At 43.3% G+C, this 20,873-nt stretch overlaps 1 protein-coding gene across 6 annotated transcripts in view; it reads right to left on the bottom strand.

Annotated features, from left to right (window-relative positions):
• Window positions 1-1,685: 1,685 nt before the first annotated feature.
• LOC116947890 (centrosomal protein of 170 kDa-like) overlaps window positions 1,686-20,873 on the bottom strand; it is an 88,853-nt gene continuing 69,665 nt past the window's right edge. For all 6 annotated transcript variants that reach the window (XM_076071141.1, XM_076071139.1, XM_076071140.1 and 3 more), the window contains 2 exons: window positions 19,570-19,621; window positions 1,686-8,660 (listed from right to left, as the gene is read on the bottom strand). In XM_076071141.1, coding sequence (XP_075927256.1) covers window positions 8,188-8,660; window positions 19,570-19,621 — 525 coding nt within the window. In that variant the 3' untranslated portion in view covers window positions 1,686-8,187. The remainder of the gene's footprint in view (window positions 8,661-19,569; window positions 19,622-20,873) is intronic.

Here is a 20,873-nt window from a genome sequence, read left to right as displayed (position 1 = left end):
TCAGAGATGCTTAATATTCTCTCTTTTTTACACATCTGCCTTAATTTCTCCAATCCAGTTTTTTAATGAAACACGCTTTAGTGGTTGTGAATTCCTCGGCGTGTCTCATTGCCCGACCCTCCTTCTAACATGCCTTGTGTTGTAGCAGTAGACAGATTGTGGATGATCAAGGGGAATTTAAATTATGAATATCATAAAGTGACTTCTTCCATTCAACAATGCAGAATTATAATGTAAAATCGTGTATTTCCAACTAACATAAAAATCACAAAAACCAAGGTGGATTGCAGGATGGACTAAAAACGTTATTTATCACAAGCACCGCACAGCAATTATTTGGTTGAAACATCTGATTCTAAATAAAGTGAATTTATTGCAATCGTAATAACGATGAAAACACTATGTAACAGAATTTTTGTTCCTGGGTAGTAAGTGTTATTTTCTAATTGCTTATGCCTCAAAAGTATAGAAAATTGCTATTAATCCCCACAAACTTTGCTTTTGTTCTGTACTTTTGAGGCATAAGCAATAAGGAAATAACACCTACTACCCAGGAACAATTTTTTTTGTTACACAGTGAAATGTATTCAGATGTGGAGGGGAGTACATCTTCTTTGGTTCTTTCGGTAGAGTAACGTAGAATGAGAATAAAATAATAAATTGATAAAATAAAATAACACAATAATAATATCAATTTATTATTTTATTCTCATTCTACGTGACTTTACCGAAAGAACCAAAGAAGATGAATCATTGCAGTCAAGAAAGCTTTAAATCGAGGGGAGTACAGTTGCAAAGTTGACAGCACACCGCGCTCTGAACCCCGTGACCTAGCAAAGTTAGTTCCCGATCCGAGACGAGACATTTCACTTTGTCGGTATCACCTCTGGTGGCATTGCCACTTGGTTAGTATCTGTGTGGCCAAGAAAAAGTTCATTACATAAACATTTGAAATGAGTGGGTTATCAAATAATTCACTGTTATTCGCCACATAATTAAACCGGTACGTACTACGTAAGTTGTGCTGCTTTAGACGACACCAATTGCTGATCTGGCCCATGGACTGCATGGTTAACATCAGCGGCGCGTGACATGTGAAGCGTTCCTAATGCTGCACCCCACTTGATACCGAATAAATCACCAGCCTATTGTGCATTGTTCCAATCAAAACATCTTGCTACGTCTAACATTCATGGCGAATCTTAATTCCCCATATTAGAAAGCACTATATTAATGTTCACAAGGCACATAATTGCGCCTGCGCATATGCAAGTGTCATTGCGTGCGTTTACATAAGGGGGCTCGGTAACTTGCGGCTCCGCAACCGCATTGCGGCTCTTGGAGGAGGAGCTGCTTCGTGACGTTACTCATTGAGGCTCACCACCGTCTCGTGCTCACGGGGCATTGCGGCTCTTGAAATATAGATTTTTTTTTTACCGAATTCGAACAAAAATGTGTTATCTTCTTCTTATTTCGGTTGCCGACCCTTGGTGTAACACGAAGCACTTTCTATTACGACGAAAAATAATGAAAAATTCAAGATAGCCAATTTGTTAGGAAACATTTTAACCATGCTCTGCGTTTTGGCGAAGGCCTTTTACCCAAAACATTTGCTTCTTCGCATTTTTATTATTGCCAAGCTCCCTTTTATTTAGGCACAATACCAGAGGCACATGTTTCACGGGCAAGTTGTGAAGGTTACGCTTTATTAAGATCAGAAAGCACGACAGCACAAGACACAATGCCCTATGCTGGTCAGTACGCAAACGTGGCTCTAACGATTCAAGGACATAAAAATACGGTTATAATAAAATTACGGAAGAAGATCATATAACTACATCGCAATATGGCATGTTTTCAAATAACTTGTAAAAAAACGATCAAAAGCCACTGGAGACGTACCCCCCGCAGGCGACTTAATAAATACTTGAAGCTTTGCTGTCTAATTACAAAGTATAAAAAAAATAAACAGCACAATCACACACAAACATTGCAAATGTAAAAAAAAACCAGACGGTACACAGAATGTAGTAATCGCTTCTTGATAATAAGCACGAGACACGGGATGCGTGGATGTCAACGGGGGCCAATCTTGCTGCAGGCCTCGGAAACTGCAGACACGGAAACGCCGTCTTGTTTTCCTTCTGCGGAAAACGCTTTCCTCATCCTCCCTCTCTCCTCCTCATCTCCTACACAATTAATTCGGCAAACATCCTCAAAGGATGAGTACACACATTACCGACAGCAATGGGGCATTAACTACGCAGACAAGCACGTCACGAAAGGACCCAACGTAATAAACAACGCAAACGTCACTAAACCTCAACTTACTTAAGTACACGTTATAATATAGTAAATGCAAGTTTGTTACGTTTTGAGAGTAAAAGGTACGAACTGCCAACATTACGCCAGAGAACAAGCTGTTAATGGAACCCAGCGAGTTAAAACATGAACCAACTTCTGACATCTCTCAAGTGTAAATTATGAATTATTTCAATTCCCTTCTAGATATTGTTTGCTAAAGTCAGACTTGTCATGTACCTACATGCAAAGCGTAGATTATTTGCAATAAGCAATACATACAATATGGAATTATAGGTACCCTGTTGCTTTGCAATATACAAAAAAAACACTGGAATAGGGAACTGAAAGGAAGAAATTTGATACAAGTCATATTTAAGAGTACAAACGTCCTGGGTTTTGAGTTCCTGACAAGGAAAATAAATCTAGATATTTCCCACTACTGCTAATTGGGTTTTTTTAATTTGTACAGAGGACTCACAGGACCCATGTTTAAGAGCTGGCCACACTCAAGAGAGCAATACGTGTTGTCTGGCAGAAGCCTCCTTCTAATTCTGCTACCTATTTGCAGAAATAAAAGAAGCCATTTACGCCACAAGTGAAACTCATTCTGGCGTAGCTACGTTCTACGCAGCAGAAAGCTCCACAACAGCAGCAGCAGCAGCTGCAGCAGGGACAAAGTGGAGACCAGCAATGCTCGGCACGATGAGACAGTCCCCTCACCCCCTTTCAATTCAAGTTCCGCTTTTTCACAAAAATGTTGTCGCTGCGGAGAGGGTTTGGGGGAATTGCTGAACTATACGCTGCTCTTATTATGGGTAAGCACAGACATCCCGCCATTGGCAGAATGGATCTGCAAATGCGTGCACTTTTACACACATATATACACACATCATATCCGTGTGCGCCTGTAGCGGCGTTCCAAACTCTTGCCTATGAAAGTTAAGCAGGGGTCCCCTCCCACCCCCCCCCCCCCCCCCCAATTTGCGTAGATCCATTCGGAACGTAGTGGAACTGTGGCGCTACTTCCAAAACGGCCGCACAAAATTGAGAACTTTCTTCACATTATGTAAAAACAGCTTCGCCCGACACACATACGCGCAATAGACGTGTGCGACGAATGGAGGTCCGATCGGTCGATGCTGTCTGGGCATGGGACTACAAGCTGGCATGGCGACGCTCCCTTAACCCCCTGGCCCTGCCGCGGCGATTAATTGCTGGCCGCGGAAGAAATGAACGCGGTTTGTGCAGATTTCGTCCAGCAAAAGATAACAATGCAACAATACAAGTCGCTTCGTGGGAAGTTCACACCGTAAGATGTTTCCACCGAGGACGACTTCATAATCGAACAAAGTTTATTGGGCCACCCGATGTGTTGTAACGCTGGGGGAAAAAAAACTAGCGCTGAACACAGCTCAGCAGCTGGGGCAGTGCACTCAAGTGTGTTCCTGAGAGGCAAATTCAATATCACGGATAACGGTGGCTTTTTTGTGTGAATGCACACATATCAAAACGTTTTTTAGTGAAAAGAAAAAAAGTAGAGTTTCTAAACGCAAGCTTTGCACAGACTAAACAGTTTTTGTTGTTGTCTTCTTTGGGCCTGCTGTGAGTGGCACCATTTGAAGTGTCACGTGCAATGGTTTGCATACATTTATTTTTAAACGGTGTATTTATTTATTTTAAAAAAACGTTAGCGCCACGCGCAGCGATTTGGCAGTTTATTTAGGACTAGTCCATCTATATTCTGAAAAGAGGAGGGGGGAGACCAAATCGCTGCGCGTGGCGCTAACTTTTTTTAAAATAAATAAATAAACCGTTCAAAAATGTATTTATGCAAACCAACACACCTGAAGACGACCGTTTGTGTTATGGTCGAAACGTCGTGAGATTTTTTATTGTTTTATATATATTTTGTTGTTTCCCTTCAACGTGACTTTACCGAAAGAACTAAGAATATGAATTACTGCAGTCACAAAAGCTTTAAATCAAAATGTACCCGAGCAGTGAAACTTTACGATAAAACACCCAGGTACAATTTTTTTTATATAAATAAATGGAATTCACATGTGCTATGGGGCACTCTGTTGGCGGTGTTTTAAAATTATAAACGAGCCACGTTTTCAAACCCATCATCATCATCCATCGTCACTATCACCAACGTATAACGATGATGTATGCATACGAGCACATCTTGATTTGTTGTCAGTCCCATAACCGAATGTTCAGAATCACCGTGGAATTTTTTCAGTGGTAAGCTAGCTTTCGTGCATTTCAGTATAAGCCTTAACATTTTAACAATCGTATTGAATAAGCGTTGTGGGAATGCAGAGATGTCTTATAACGCACTTATTTACAAAGCGTGGACATTATTTGACATTTCTGTTGCGATTGTCCACGACTCAGAGCCATAATGTAAGACATCACCAGAGTGTAGTCTAAATCTGGTGGCTATCTGGATAGTCCTTGTCCTCCCCAATGATGCTAAGTTTGGATAGAGGAGTGATTTTTTCAGCTCTGATTTATACATTGTTTCATCAGCAGTATTCAGAATCTTTATTTAGACTGGAGGAATCCGATGAGCTATGAAGCTCTTTTTCACAGATGTCCAGTAGGGGCGGGTCACCAAGTTACACCAACAAATAAAAAAATAAATTGATATTCCTTAGCGTGGCACCTTCTCAAAGAGTTTGATGCCGGATCGCTCTCTTACCGTTTACAACATTTTCATCTTTTGGGCAAGCATTTCTATATGACAACACGTGCTTTGAGGGGTCTCAGCTCTTCCTCTGTTGCACCTCGTCATGTTAGACATCCCCTGCAAAGTGGAGGTTTATTGGTCTGTATCCGATCATTATCAGACCTTAAAATGTCTAAATATTCTGTCGATGTATTCCAAAACTATGGTTGATAGAAACACGGTCAACCTCGTGTTCTTATGACTATACTTGATGCGAACTGATCTACTAGTCTTTATTTCTTTCATATGGCATATGAAAAGCAACTGATAGAACATATCACATTGTTGAGTTTGATCATCTATTCGATGGCATCGGTTCACTCGTGTTACATCGGTAAGCATCAACTAAAAACAACAAAGGGGGTAATGCAACATCTCATAAAAGCAGTTTATTATTGGTGACATAACATTAACATGCTGGCTACTTCTGCCTCTTACAAGAATGATGCATCTCCTGCTGAAGTGGACGTATCACCCCTGTAGCTTGTTTAACACATAACCGACAGAGATAAGAAGTGTATTTTATTTTAAACCTTGGCTCATTAATGTCAGACTAATTTATACACATTAAGGACTCAACTAATGGACCATAGCCAGTTAAGACGAAGGCATTGTATATGAACCTGGTGATCTAACGTAGATTCCTTCCCATGGTTAATGGAAGTGGCAGGCGATATCAAAACCGGTCCTGAATCTCTGCCCCTTCAGAAACCCGCACTGAATAGCATGGTGAAGTATGGTCAAGCAACCCCTCCCGCCCCCCCCCCCATAGTTAACATGGCACGGGCAGGCTTTCAACCAGCATTTGATTGGCAAACGGGCTGTAAATAATAATCGTTATATTAATTAAAAGTGCCGCCTTAGTACTTACTTGTATAGTCATTAATGGTCTTCACTAGGTCACACACAAACGGTTTTGATAAAATTCAAAATTGCAAATAAACAATAATCATCGACTTGTATCGAGTCCTCGAACAAAGACAGATTTAAACAAAAAAAACTGCGACATCGTAAATGTTCTCTGAAAGTTTTCCGCCGAGATGGAGAAAATTTATTTTCTAATCTAAATCAGACTTTCCTCTCCGCCCCATCATCTATTTCAAACACGAGACGTAGTCTATCTCCCTTAGCCACTGTGAATGAAATGTATTTTTGTATGTCACCCAGGACTTCGAATATTACACGCAGGTTGAGCTGTACGCATTATTATAAAACACAATCCAGGACTTGCGTTACAGGGTATGGCACAAAAAAAGAAACTAGTTCTGCAGTGAATCTTGTAACGAATACGGCTCTAAAATAAACACCGTCATTATTGTATTTAAATGTTTTCAATGGAGTAAACAAAACACATTGCAAATGACACTTTGAGAGTTTGGTTGCAATAACGTAACAAGTTTACGGATAGTAAAAAAAAATATGGCTTACGTCACAACTTTCCAAAAATGTTGTTGCATCTCGTGAAAAAGATATCTTTTAATCTCTTTGAACTATATTGTACGGTATATTTTTTTTAATTAGGTTAGGCTTTTGTAAAAAGAAAAATCTCGAGTTACTAAATTCTGTTTTCCCTTTGAAAAAAAAAACACAATGAAAATTCCTGGCCAATGTTAAACTCCCCAGATGCCTGTTACTCACAAAAGAGATATTTCATAAACTATAGAAAAAATACTATGAAAACAGTGGCATTGTCTTGAGTGCAGGCTATAAAATTGGCTCTAGTATACACTACCAGACGATCGTTAATGACGCGATGGATACTCTTTTGGGATTGGCTGGCAAAAGCAGAATAAAAGTCAGCGCCTCCTTGCTCAAAATGAGCGATGGAGTGGACGCTTATCTCCATCGGTGGTCCTGAGCCAGTGGTGGAAATGTTTACACTCCCATGGCAGATGCCAACAGAGTATCTACGTAGGACCACCACTGTTGATTTCCCACAAAGTGTTACTCATTCTACCGACCCCTGAGTGATCATGGGCTGAGTTGACCAAAAGTTGAGATGCTAATCCTTCCAATCGTGTGTCAAGCACTATCCCTGCAGTGCCATCCCATCGGTGTGATAACACACGACCTTATTCTCGAGATTACGATGAACCCCCCACCCCCACCCCCACTCCCGCCCCCCACCCCCCCAGAAATTAAGGCGAAAGATGGGGGTGCGTCTTACAATCCAATTGGTGTGCTTTATGTATAACGTCATTGATATAGCGAGAACTAGTTTGGGCTACAGCTTACTTTCTCAAGCGGCGTCGCATAATCCAGAGAATACGGTAAAGTCAGACTACGGGCTGCGCATCTGCGAGCACAAGCCGGTGTCTGGTGCTACTTGCCTACCACGGTGGCCTTGAGTCAGCGGTAAATATTCTGCATTCCTTACGAGCGGGCTGTTCTCTCTAAAGTTAAACACATGTTAAGTGCAAAAACAAAACTCAACTTCACTATGGACATACATTTCAACTATTGCTGTGCTATTAATTGGCTAGCTACTTAATAAGATGACAACTCATGGACAAAGTAGGATTAACAGTACTTAGTACGGCTGAGTGCACGCTGCTGTAATTTAATATTCAAAAAATCTAGGAACCATGTAAAAATAAAAAAATATATAACACAGAAAATGTAACTTGACGAGACAGTGAGGAATTGAAAAAGATACAATACTGAACTTTTAACTCATTAAAAAGAAATATAACTAGGTGGTCCTTATTACAGCATTGGAACAATGATGCAACATATAACCTGAATTGGATGCATGTTTTGACAAATGTGTGGTGGCCAAAAACACGTTCCACTAAAAGTTGATGCACCTCGATGGGTTTTTGCACAAAGCACGTGTTTCACCTGGCATCTAACGCAATCGCACGGTGATTACATAAGATTTCCGTCCAAGCGTGCTCTTAATAAGGCCTGGAAATGTTTCCTCTCTTCATCGGCTATAATATTTCATCTTGTAACCGCTTAAGCCCGTACACAAGGAGCACACGCAGGCCACGTAAACCACGTCGATTTCCAAAACATTTTTTTTTCCTTTTCGACAACCTAGCCCAGGATACGAAAAAAAGAACAGAGCCAATTAGAATCAAGTCGCCCACACAGCCGGCTTGGCGAAGGAGAACCGCGGGCGGGCGCAAATTCATCGGCGACGCACTTCACCCCTGCGAGCCTTGGCCATCTGCCCCCCCGGCGCCGTTCGAGCGAGCGGAGCGCGAGCCGGCGTCCGTCCCCGAACCGTCGGGCCGCTCCGTGTCCACCGAGACGGCGAGCAGGGACAGCCGCGGCGGCGGGGGGCCGCCATTGTCCCGTCCGCCGCCGCGGCCCAGCGACGAGCCCGTCTCCTGGCCGACGCTCGACGGCGGCCCGTCGTACGCCGCGGCGAACGACGGGACGCCGTGGCCCGGGAACGGGAGCGGAGGGCCGCGGGGCGCCGGCATCGGGGTCAGGGAGCCGGCGGGGGTCGGCTGCCCACCGGCCGACATCGCGTGGACGAGCTGTGGGGCCGTCGTGCCCGGGGCCTGCGTCGCGTAGCCGCACGCGGCCCTGGCCGGGGTGGAGGCGGTCACCGGCGTGTTCAAGGTCCCCGCGGATTCCAACACCCGGTCGGGGTCAATGATGAAGTTGATCACTGCAAGACCGACGTAGCCAAAACAAAAAACGACAAATCATGTTGAGGTCAGACTACACTGACCATCAATAAGCCCTCAAAGGGGAGTTTGTGACGTTACCGGCAACAATTGATAATTTTACAGAGAGTTTGTTTAGCAATAAACGGTTGATTATTCGTAGCTATTGTTACTCAATACTCAATAGCTACGCATAGATAGCTTTTTATATGCCAATTAAAACACTGTTCATGAGGGTACAATTTTAAATGTAATTGTTATCAGGCCCCATGGTATAACTTAAATTTCCACTCTATATTTATGTACTATTCAGGGCCATTGCTCGATACATCATCGACGATATATTTTTCTTCTTGGTTCTTTCGGTAAAGTCACGTAGAATGAGAATAAAATAATGTCTTATTTTATTTTATTATTTTATTCTCATTCAACGTGGTGACTTTACCGAAAGAACCAAGAAGATGAATCCTTGCAGTCACGAAAGCTTTAAATCGAGATCTATTTTTCATTCAACGCCTCGGTGTTATTGACTGTGTTGATTTTTTTTGCAACAATTGGTTTCAATAAATGCTTCACCAATTGGCTTTGCATCACCGACAGAAATGAGGTCCTGCCTGTTAATCGTTTAAGGCAGTACTTAACCTTATAACCAATAATATTACATGCCTGTAAATCGGAACCACATCACAATGCATGTCGGTCTTCCTGCACTCCTTCAGTCAGCAGAGCATGACATCACACGAGACAGTAGCAAAACAGAATAGCTTTGTAGTCAAATAAATTGGTTGCTCTAATCCAACACTAATTGATGCTCAATTATGTTCTATCAAGAGTGATTTGCTGCATTTTCGTCATCCGATATCGTGTATTTAAACATCTTAAACCTCAAAAGCGAGGCTAGGACAATTGAAGCAAAACAATTATAAATGAAGGATTTTTACTGAGTTACTGTTAAAGCTGCTGACATCAACGTTTCTTATTTGAAAAGGCTTAAACGCAGATAGTTGCACATGCTTTCTTTAATTCGCACTGCCTTAAATTAAAATGAAAGAGCACGTTCGACTCACTATTTTTTTTTACAGATTTGTGCCGAAAAATTGGGCCATGTACCAACTGACACTCAGCCTCCAACAGTCAGGTGAATAAATACTAATGATGCATCAAAACACGGTGCGTTTAGACCGTTTTTAACCACTTGGTTAGAACTGCCATCTCTTGAAAGGAGTCATGCGATAGGGGAAGAGAAGGGGAAAACAAGTTTCAATATTCTGCTTTTACCCCCCAACGTATAAACGGAATGTCTGGAAGGGAATCCGCTGGACATCTATACAAGAGTAGCACTGCCAAGTATTTGGAAAGATACTCTTAATTTGGATATGAGCTGCATTAGTGTGTTCCAGATGCACTAACTCCACACTTTTCTACACAACTACATACTTTGTGTCAATGTGGTATAAAGCATTACCACAAAACAGCACAATTCATATTAAGTCCTCCAATGTATGCAAATGCATCGATCTTATTCACAGCAGTTCACTAATAAGAGTCGAGACCGAATGTCAAAAATTAATATATTGTTTTGTGTGATCCAAGCTTTTGCCAAAAGCTACACAAAATTGTCCCAGCCACTTCGCCAGAAATAATACGAAATATGTAATTCATTGCCGTCTGCGATAGGCTGGAAACACTTTTTTGGCCTTGCTTTGACATGAAAGAATGCACGTACAACAAATGGGTGCATGACGCCAACTGGAACACGCCAATAGGGTCTCTTGTAATTACGCCTTATTCACTTAAGTTAAAGAATGGCCTTAAACATGATTCACAGGATGTCCATTCCTCGTTAATTGGCATGTTGCAATAACCTGGGCAGAGACGTTCGACCAAACTTCCAGACAGCGATCTCCACACGCACATCCACGCAAGCAGACGAAACTCAGCCACGCCAGCACGCAGGGCTACTTTTGGTGTCACGAGATCTTGAACTATTGCCGCAGCCTTAATTATTACTCTAAAGTTTTGAGGATACACACTTAATGTTTAACTATTTAATCGCCCTCCCCCCCATCCCACACACACACACACCCTCCCCCTTTCACAAACCAACACTGACCAGCACGGTGAAGTATGGTCAAACAGCCCCCGTGACCAATACAGGAGGAGGTCTTCATTGAGCAGTGGAATTACAAATGGACTGTTTTATTCAGTTACTCACATTAACATAAACCAAACATTATTTTTACCGAAGAACTCGTGGAACTAAATATATAATTAGTTCTGCCTTGACCTTGATTGCACAAAATCTTTAATATTAGGTACCAACATAACAAGTGTGACTTGTGTACGATTTACAGAAATCTTTTCCCTGACTTTTATTTACTGCAAAATCATGTTTTGGTGTAAATGACATGCATCACAAATATACCATACGCACGTTTAGTATCAAAATTATGAAATAATTTTTATTTCAAATTGAGGGCTAAAGGATATCCATTGCAATTTTCACATTTTTTTCGAACATCTATAGTATAATGATGTTATTTAAGCCCTGGGCAAAGGAAATAATCATTCCTTAATTGCATCAGTTATGACACTTGATATGTTTGTACATTTACAGGGAACAATTTACCAGGTAAAATATCCATTAATATATTTGCCTTCCAGCTGTCACCAGATTCTAATGACACTTGGTTTACACAAACTCCAGTGAGTAATCATATTAACCATGCAACTTGCACTCCCCCCCCCCCCAGGTGTATAGGTTTTTTTTCTAATATTTTTCTTTCCACAGCAGCAACATTTGGTGATATGGGAAATATGTTGAACACTGTTAATGGTGAAAATCCAATACAAGAGATTCCTTATTAACGAATGAGGATAATTACAATGTAAAATAGCATTGTGCAGGAGTCCAATCTTTGTTTTAAAGCTTTCATAATTACAAATTTAAAATACAATACGGCAACTACTTATTTACCCAGGGAAGCCACACCGAGTCCAAAGGCTTGTTTTCAGGAGGGCTCCGGGATGATTGAATGTGGAAAAGTTGTAAGGACTTGTTAATAATTCTACATTTGCGCGCATGTTGTCTAAGGCGGTTCAACATGAGAGCATATTGCAGCGTTGGACTGCTCGGTCATTTTATGTAATGCTGGTTGCCAGCTACGGTGGCCGAACACGACACTGGCGTGTCCTCTGAAGAGCGGATAAGTAAACACCGATGCAGAATGCTGCGTGAAGGCGGAGCGATGCCGCTGACCCGATGCAAGGACTGACTAATGCCAAAACACGTGATTTAATGAACAACGTCCACGTCGTGTTTGGGCGTTTACAATACGTTTCCAAACAACTTACCAATTTACGTCTCCCCCTTTTAACGTTGTCTCGCAAACAAGTCATCACTTTATTTATACCGATGTAGCGGAGTAAGTAACGCGCGCGGGGTTTTGCAAACAGTGTGCACGCATGTGTGAGCGGCGGACAGTGAAGTCTCGTCAGGGCAAACGAAAGCAATCAGAGGAATGCGACCAATCAAGAGGCGGTCAGGGGGAGAAGACACGTGCGCGAGGCGACGCCGGCGTGACGAGGGCCACCTGAGGGCACTTAATGAGGAGGAGGAGAAGGAGGAGGATAAAAGAGGAACGTGTGAGGCAGAGGTTGGTTGGCGTGAAGACAAGAGAGCATTCAAGAGAAGTCCGGGACCCCCTCTCCACACCGTGTCCTCACTCCAGCGGTGATGGCTGATCCCCCGCTGGAGGCACGGGCGAGGATGGAAGAGTGAGGGTAGGCAGGCTAGCGGTAGAGAAGCTAGCGGAGAGTATAGTAAGAGGCTAGCAGTAGGGAAGCTAGCAGAGTGTACGGTGACAGGCTAGCAGTGGAGAAGCTAGCAGAGTATACTGTGACAGGCTAGCGGAGCGAGAGAGAGAACGAGCGGAGCGCAGCAGACGAGCAGGAAGAGTTGCGACGGAGATACGTGGTGCTGCAGGCGAGGAGTTCTGTACGAATAAAGTGACACGGGGGAAAAAAAATTGTCCGCGTGAAATAACACCGCTACATCTGTACCCGATTTGTGTCGCCTCAACCCTACACTTATTTCGCTTCTCAGCCTTCGCCTCCACCACCACCGAACTACTACTAGCCTGTATACTGCTTTGATTGACATCGTTTCGATATTCGTAATTGTCGCACCTTTCGGCAACGCATCCCGGACGTAAACCGGGATATTGCTGTATATTGTTGTCGTTCTGAACTTAAAAGGATATTTTTACTTTCCCAGTGCTAGTCCAGCTTTCATGCTTCCTGATCAACACACATCGACTGCACATTGTGAATGACATATGAGGGGAGGAAAATACTACTCCACTGTAGTACAACGTCGAATATCTGACTCGCTGGTGTTTATGTGAAAATGCCAGATATGTATGTATCGAAAGAAAAAGGCAGCTACACCATGCAAGAAAAAAAGCAAACTGCTTTGAACATGAAAAAAGATTGGCTATATTTCATAACTGATCATGTTCACAAGTATAAAAAAAATTCCACGCATTAAAGTTTGCACCAAGTACGCGGTCTTAAAGCTCAGAATCCATATACTCTATTTAAACTGATACTCATTTCAATGTAAAAAGAGGTGCAGAACTTCACGCACGAGGCCTCCACACTTTGACAATTACAGGCTGCTTGGGTTGGGAGAAACAAATATTTATGGCGAGAAATTGCCGCTTGTGCTTTTCAAAAAAATGTACGACGCCGACAATCACATGTTTGTAATCACGAGGGAATAGCACAAACGGAGTTCAGCGTTTTCATAGGGCCACCTCCAGTGGGGGAAAAAATAACATTTTTGGACAGCAGGGCCTGGAAACGGATGACAGCGGAATCCGAGCGTTACCAACGAGAGGTGACACGGGCCCAGCGGTTACCGCATTCGCCGCTCGATCCAGAGGTTCGCGGTTTCGGATCCAGCGGCCGCCTCGATCAGTCTTGCGGTGTGCAATAACCGTAGCAATGCACGGCGTCTACTACACAGTGGACGGATACGGATAAATCCTCAAGACGGTATTCGAAAGAAATTGGAGGCTACACGAGCCAATCTTGATTTGAAGTTTTCGTGACTGCAGGGATCCATACTCTTTGGCTCTTTCGGTAGTCACGTAGGTGTAAAATAAAATAAATCCCGACGTTTCGGGCGCAACACAAGCGTCCGTCATCAGGTGGGAATGCATGGTCTGCTGCTGAGGCAGACTGTTTTAAAAGGTTTGAAATGGGTGTAGCCCAAGGTTCATAAAGAAGTGGCCGAGGCTAAGTGATGTTAATGTGAGAAATTAATGTGAGAAATTATCATGTAACTGTAAGATAGGAAAGCGGCCTCCTCGACGAGGGCACGGAAGTGGCTATGTTCATGTGAGAGATTAGCATGATGTTAAAGTGAGAAATTAGCATGATGTTAATGTGAGAGATTAGCATGATGTTAAAGTGAGAAATTAGCATGATGTTAATGTGAGAGATTAGGAAGTAACTGCAAGGAGAGCGGCCTCCTCGACGAGGGATTGCAACCCGACGGGTGCAATCCAAAGGACATGTGAGCATGAGAGTGCAATCCAAAGGACATGTGAGCATGAGAGTGCAATCCAAAGGACATGTGAGCATGAGAGTGCAATCCAAAGGACATGTGAGTATGAGAATGCAATCCAAAGGACATGTGAGCATGAGAGTGCAATCCAAAGGGCCTGTGAGTATTAGAGTGCAATCCAAAGGGCATGTGAGCATGAGAGATCTAAGAGAGAGGCATAGAGAGAGAGACACAGAGAGTCGGAAATAACAGCTGACATAGGCAGGTAGGATGGAAACATCACAGTCAGTTAAGACTTTACCTGGTTAATAACGTCCTTCCAATGATTCCTCACAGTTTGTACCCATCCTCTCGGTTGAAGTTGTGTCTGTGTTTATATATCTGGATGGCTTCATGAACAAATCTCTGAAGATAGCCGGTAGGTTTGCAGAGTACCTCCGTCTTGGAAAAATCAATTTCGTGAGCCCACAGCGTTAAAACAATGATCGGCAACGACAGAGGTATTGGTCCTGCCGTATTTTTACACGAGCCGGCATCATGGTCCAAATTTTAAAATTACCTCAATGGGACATAGCAACATCGGCACCCTGTTGTGAAACTAATGCAGACTATAATTCTGTGAAACGTCGTACTCAGATTGTAATTGTTGTGACTTGGCTCTCCAACACACCGGTTAGTGCTGTACTAGTGACGAATTGGCATGTTCTGTTTACGTGACAACCCTTACTAGTTGGCTTTGTCGGGTGGTGGCGGGTATTAACGACACATTTATATATTTACGCGATCTAACCCGAAAAAAACTTCTTATGCAGACAATAATTGTACGTGTCACATAGCACCTTCATGATGTATGTATGAATGTTGAACTTCCTTCGCACCGTACGTTGCTAACTGACGTAGCCAACTGTGCTAATTGGAGGCGACAACCATGTGCTGCATGAATGGCGCAAACACCAGGTAAAATGACGATTCGGCGCCTCATTTTCCACCAACGCTTTACATTGGGGTGTTTGATATTAACCCTGGGCCATCCTGGCTACTTTCAACAATAGCAGAGTTTTTTTTTACAAAGTTCTTACACAAGAACTATAGGTACGTTTTAAGAGATCACCAATCAGGAGCCGATACAGTTCTATTTAGTCACTGCTCTGGTCACCGTTTACATGATGTACATCAGTGCGCCACCAGAGCTCGAAAATATACAGCATTAAAAAAAATATTACAAACATTTTGTTAATTAATTTTTATGTTTTAATACAAGTGATTTACCTATTTCACAAATAACTTTTTGTTTTACAGTACATTTTGGGCATATATATTTTTGTTTACTTTGATCAATGCCTGTAGTTATTTTTACAATATTAAGATTGTAAAGCTCCTTGGGGAAACGTACTGTGAACGGTGCTACATTAGACTTTTGTGGCGCAATGGTTAGCAGACTGGACTCGAAATCCTCCCGGCAAAGCCACTGAAACAACGGTGCAAGTATCTCAAAGAGTCCCACCTACCCACCACCACCGCCGCCTCTGTTCACCCAGCAGTATAAATGGGTACCACCTCCGTTAGGTGTTTGCCAAGTCACCTGGGATGGGGTAAAGTGTGGGTACTCCTACCTCTTCCATGATGTCGAGCCAGCGTGCCAGGGTAGGACAAAATATCCTCAAGAGGGGCTCTCTAGATGTATTTATAATAATAATAATTTACATTTGTAAGGCGCATTTCTTCCAAGGATCCCAATGTTCTGCGTATGGAAAGCAGGGAAATAAGACAGAGCCAGGAGTGTAAACGACCAAAACTACAGGGAAACGGGCCATTTTTAAGAGGTGAGTTTTCAGGGCAGATTCAAATAGCTCTAAATATCCGGATTGTCTTATTGTCAGAGGCCAACGCGTCCCATAGTCTTGAAGCTGCACCGGCAAAAGCCCAATCACCCCAGGAACGGAGCCTTGACCTCGAAATACTAAAACGGAGATTAGATGTCAAGGACCTCATTGGTGGTGTAAATAAGTGTACGAGTTCCTGTAAGTATTGTGCGGCTAAACCTATTGACAGCCTTGTAGCAGGGCCTTATAATAAATTCGATATTTGATTGATAGCCAGAGCTCCGTATAGTGGAGCTCCTTTCTGCCAACAGTGGCATGAGCGAGCAATTGCAGGACTGCACCTTTACCCTTACTACCCCTTTATAATTTAATGAATAGCCACTCTCTGTGACCTTGTCTTGACTCCTGACCAGCAAAGGTGTACGTTCTCCCAATAAGGTAGTAGTAGTCCACAAGAAATACAAACTATCTGGACAGTGGGGGGGGGGGGGGGGGGGGGTGAGGAAAAATGGAAAGTTGAATCGGGCCACAATTTCTATCGACCGATGGGGGCTCTGTGTTTGGTCGGTCCAAGTTGGGTCCAGAGCATGCGAGGTGCTGGCCCCAGCACTGGCGTTTATATTTCATTACGGAGTAGTATTAGCCCTCTCCAGACCCACACGCTGTATTGTGCCTCCACATCCCCATGACAACATTTTAAAAATACAAGCAACACACCACGCGCTTGCTTATACGATCGAGAAATTCTATATTTATTAACAAGGTTTCCTATTCTTGGGTTTGGAAAATATGAGGTTACAATTAAATTCTCCAGTAATGCCTTTTTTGACAAATTAATATTTATTGGGATACAACGGAAAGCCATACTTTAAATACCGCAGTTGGCTTCCCCGCAAGAGATATTGGCATTTGAAATGGACATGTTATATCAATATTCCTACGTTATTAAATTACAGTCCAGTTTTACATACTTTACATTGTACATAATTTTTGACCAATCTTGTTTGGTACTCTTGTTATGCTGTACTCGTTTCTCGCGAACGCCACCATGGTGTAATGGTTAGCACACGAGGCCTGCAATCTCTAGAGGTCGCCCGTTTGCTGGCTAGAATTCTCAACGTGGCCGTGGAAACGCTGGTGCAAGTTTCTCAAATCCCCCCCCCCCCCATCGGCCTCTGTTCGTGCGGCAATATTAATGGGTAGACCACAGTTAGTCTATCAGCAGGTTGTGTGCGGTGGGGTAAAGTGTGGGTAACTCCCACCTCTTCCAAGGCGTTTGGACAACATGGCAAGCAGGCCAAACTACCTTCTAGAGAGGCTCTCTAGCGCTCCCCCTCCAGTGGAGGCTCTTCTGCTGATGTCTCACCACTGCATCTGTTCACCTGCCTTTCTGTCTCCCTCGACTCTTATTTCATTCCGATATTGTCACATTGCCGACCATGGGATCCTGTTCAGCTTATTCCATGTCCGAACTGCCGTATTCTTCTGTTTTATATCTTTACAATTGAAGAATATTTATTCAGAGAGACCATGAGTTCGGAGCAGCTCTTTGCGCATGGAATACGAGGATGTAAACGCAAGCTCCGTGCACCTCCTTAACACGGCGTGCACTGCATGCACGCACGGGGTGATCAAGATCATTGTGCGTGCACTGTGAAATAGGATTTTTAACTCGTGTCTGGCTCAGGTTATAGTCATCCTCTGGATCCCTCACAGGAATTTCGTGGTTCTCACAGTGGAGTCAGCGAGACCACCAACCACAGTTGACGATGCCCCCCGACATGCCTTCCATGCAGTGTAAGTTACACATTGGCTGGTAAGTGTGCATAACTGTGCTATATAAAGATGCACCCTTCTACAATATCCCCTGGACACATGAGCGACCAAGTGTGAGTGCCTGACAACCCCTTACAAGATAAAGTATTTGGTAAAATGGTATACAGGCGAATAATCTAAAGCTTGTTCATTCGTTAAATACTGCATTTGCTAAAAGGTGTTTTGGTTATGCTACACGACAATGGATCTTGTCTTGGACCTCCTTTGATATATCTGTCCGTCATTAATCATGACATTTAAATTAACTCAACATTTTTTTTTACTTTCAACGAGCTTAAATATACCATGTTAAAGAGTCACCTTGCGGCAATGTGCACGGTATATAGCATTTACAGATGACCTACACTGGTCCATGCGAACGGTATGTCAAGGCTTGTGCTGTACAGCTCTCTCGATGTGTTTTCACGTTGTACCACACGGTGTTTAGGCACGATGTTCGACGTTTTGCTCTGTGTGCTGGGAGCTTCTTCAGCACGTGACTTGGGCAGCTCGTGTTAACAATAGAGCTGCTCAATGCTGCTCCTCGAGAGGCTTCCAAGCACGTAGAAAAAGATAAAGATCCCCAAATATAGTCTTCAGACTGTTGGGGCAAGTGCTGTTAGCGAACACTGATGAAGGCTGGAACGGCACACATCGCACCAGGTACTCAAATGAGGCCGAGTCGACCTAGGGGAGGCCCAGGACCGTCACTGGTGTTGGTCGTGAGCGGGAATCAACCTCGGGTTGCTGGATTTGTGGCACAGTGCGCTAACCGCTACACTACCGCTCCTCACAATAAGCCTACAGTTAACAAATGTAACGATATCGCCTTTACTTGGACACGGTGGTTTAGAGCCCCATGACCATTGGTCTCAAGCCCCATTACCATTGGTCTCAAGCCAACATAGCCACCAGGCTTGCAAAAAATTCAAGCCCGCTCCTTCGAGATGCAAAAGAACGCTCATATCTGCAGTCACAATTCAGTTAAAATGCAGCGCGTGATTGTGCGTGTTCGATGCTTCATTGTGCGTGCACGTGGTTACAATCACACTGGCCATTTTCGTGCTTTACCACGAAACTCAAACGTTACGAAAAAAGCATTGCAAATAAGCGGCCACGTTAACAACTTGCTCCTTCATGGCGAACGGCGATTTGGTTTTGAACGCCACGCAAGCGCTCCTGCATGAGGCGATGAAGTGCGTATAATCACTGCCTGGGCTAAGGGCTCCTCATGCTGGTCACTTGTGGCAGTACCAAATATCATTTGAACAAAAATGCGCACACAGATAAGAAAACCCCTCTAAAAACGTGTCCTCAGGTCATCATCCTCGGGCCATTATCAATCCGCTGCTGGAGAAAGGCCTTCCCATGCAGTCCCCATCCCTCACGGTCCAGTGCCGCTCACATGCATCACACTCTTCCTGCACTTGAACTCATCTCATGTCTCCATCTTCAAGGCGATTTCCCTCTTTGACGAGTCCTCTCCTGACATTCCGTCACGAGCCTCGGCCATCTCCTGTCTACCAGTGTGTCCTGCCCAAGCCCATTTTCTTCTTAGTTATTCATTGTCAATATGTCGTCCCTGACATGCCTGACATCTCTCGTGTAGTTTAAGTCGCAAGCTTTCCCTTCATATTCACCTCTTGGTAGGCCATCATGACCAGGCATCGGCTGAGCACAGACTGGGCACCATTTGCTTACCTTGCAGCTGTTTCTCAACTTTTCTCAGGTCCTGTAGAATGGATGTCAGCTCCTGCAATGCAATCAAGAGAGAGAAATGTATTCCAAACGAATGCATTACCATTTATAAGACGGGCATGAAGTATGAACGGCAAAATTAGAACGGTATTAATATATATTCTTGGTTCTTTCGGTAAAGTCACGTAGAAGGGAAACAATAAAATAATAACATAGATGGACTCGTCCATCTGAATAACTGCCAAATCGCTCTCCGTGGTGCTAACGTTAAAAAAACGCCACTTTTTTCAAATTTTCTTGGTGTGGTTTTCACACCTAATGATGATTGCTTGTGTTGCAGTTGAAACGTCGTGAGAATTTGATTGTTTTATATTTTTATTATTTTATTGTTTCCCTTCTACGTGCCTTTCCCAAAAGAAACAAGAATATGAATCCCTGCAGTCACGAAAGCTTTAAATCGGTATTAATATAGATCACAATAAAAAAACACTGCTTGGCTTTCCAAAAGCACTCCAACCTACTCTTGTCCACCTTTAGGTCAACACTGACAGATGTTAACAAATATTGCCCAAATAAACAAGAGTCATCTATATGGTTAGTCGGGCGTGGTGGTGTACAGTGAGGGAAAAAAGTATTTGATCCCCTGCTGATTTTGTACGTTTGCCCACTGACAAAGAAATTATCAGTCTATAATTTTAATGGTAGGTTTATTTGAACAGTGAGAGACGGAACAACAACAACAAAAATCCATAAAAACGCATGTCAAAATGTTATAAATTGATTTGCATTTTAATGTGGGAAATAAGTATTTGACCCCCTCTCAATCAGAAAGATGTATGGCTCCCAGGTGTCTTTTATACAGGTAACGAGCTGAGATTAGGAGCACTCTTAAAGGGAGTGCTCCTAATCTCAGCTTGTTACCTGTACAAAAGACACCTGTCCACAGAAGCAATCAATCAATTAGATCCCAAACTCTCCACCATGGCCAAGACCAAAGAGCTCTCCAAGGATGTCAGGGACAAGATTGTAGACCTACACAAGGCTGGAATGGGCTACAAGACCATTGCCAAGTAGCTTGGTGAGAAGGTGACAACAGTTGGTGCGATTATTCGCAAATGGAGGAAACACAAAATAACTGTCAATCTCCCTCGACTTGGGGCTCCATGCAAGATCTCACCTCGTGGAGTTGCAATGATCATGAGAACGGTGAGGAATCAGCCCAAAACTACACGGGAGGATCTTGTCAATGATCTCAAGGCAGCTGGGACCATAGTCACCAAGAAAACAATTGGTAACACACTACGCCG

Source organism: Petromyzon marinus, chromosome 31 (genome assembly GCF_048934315.1).
Source record: "Petromyzon marinus isolate PM22_M1 ecotype Great Lakes invasive population chromosome 31, UKy_Petmar_22M1.pri1.0, whole genome shotgun sequence".
NCBI classification, from domain to species: domain Eukaryota; kingdom Metazoa; phylum Chordata; class Hyperoartia; order Petromyzontiformes; family Petromyzontidae; genus Petromyzon; species Petromyzon marinus.
This window is presented reverse-complemented; position numbering and strand designations above follow the sequence as displayed.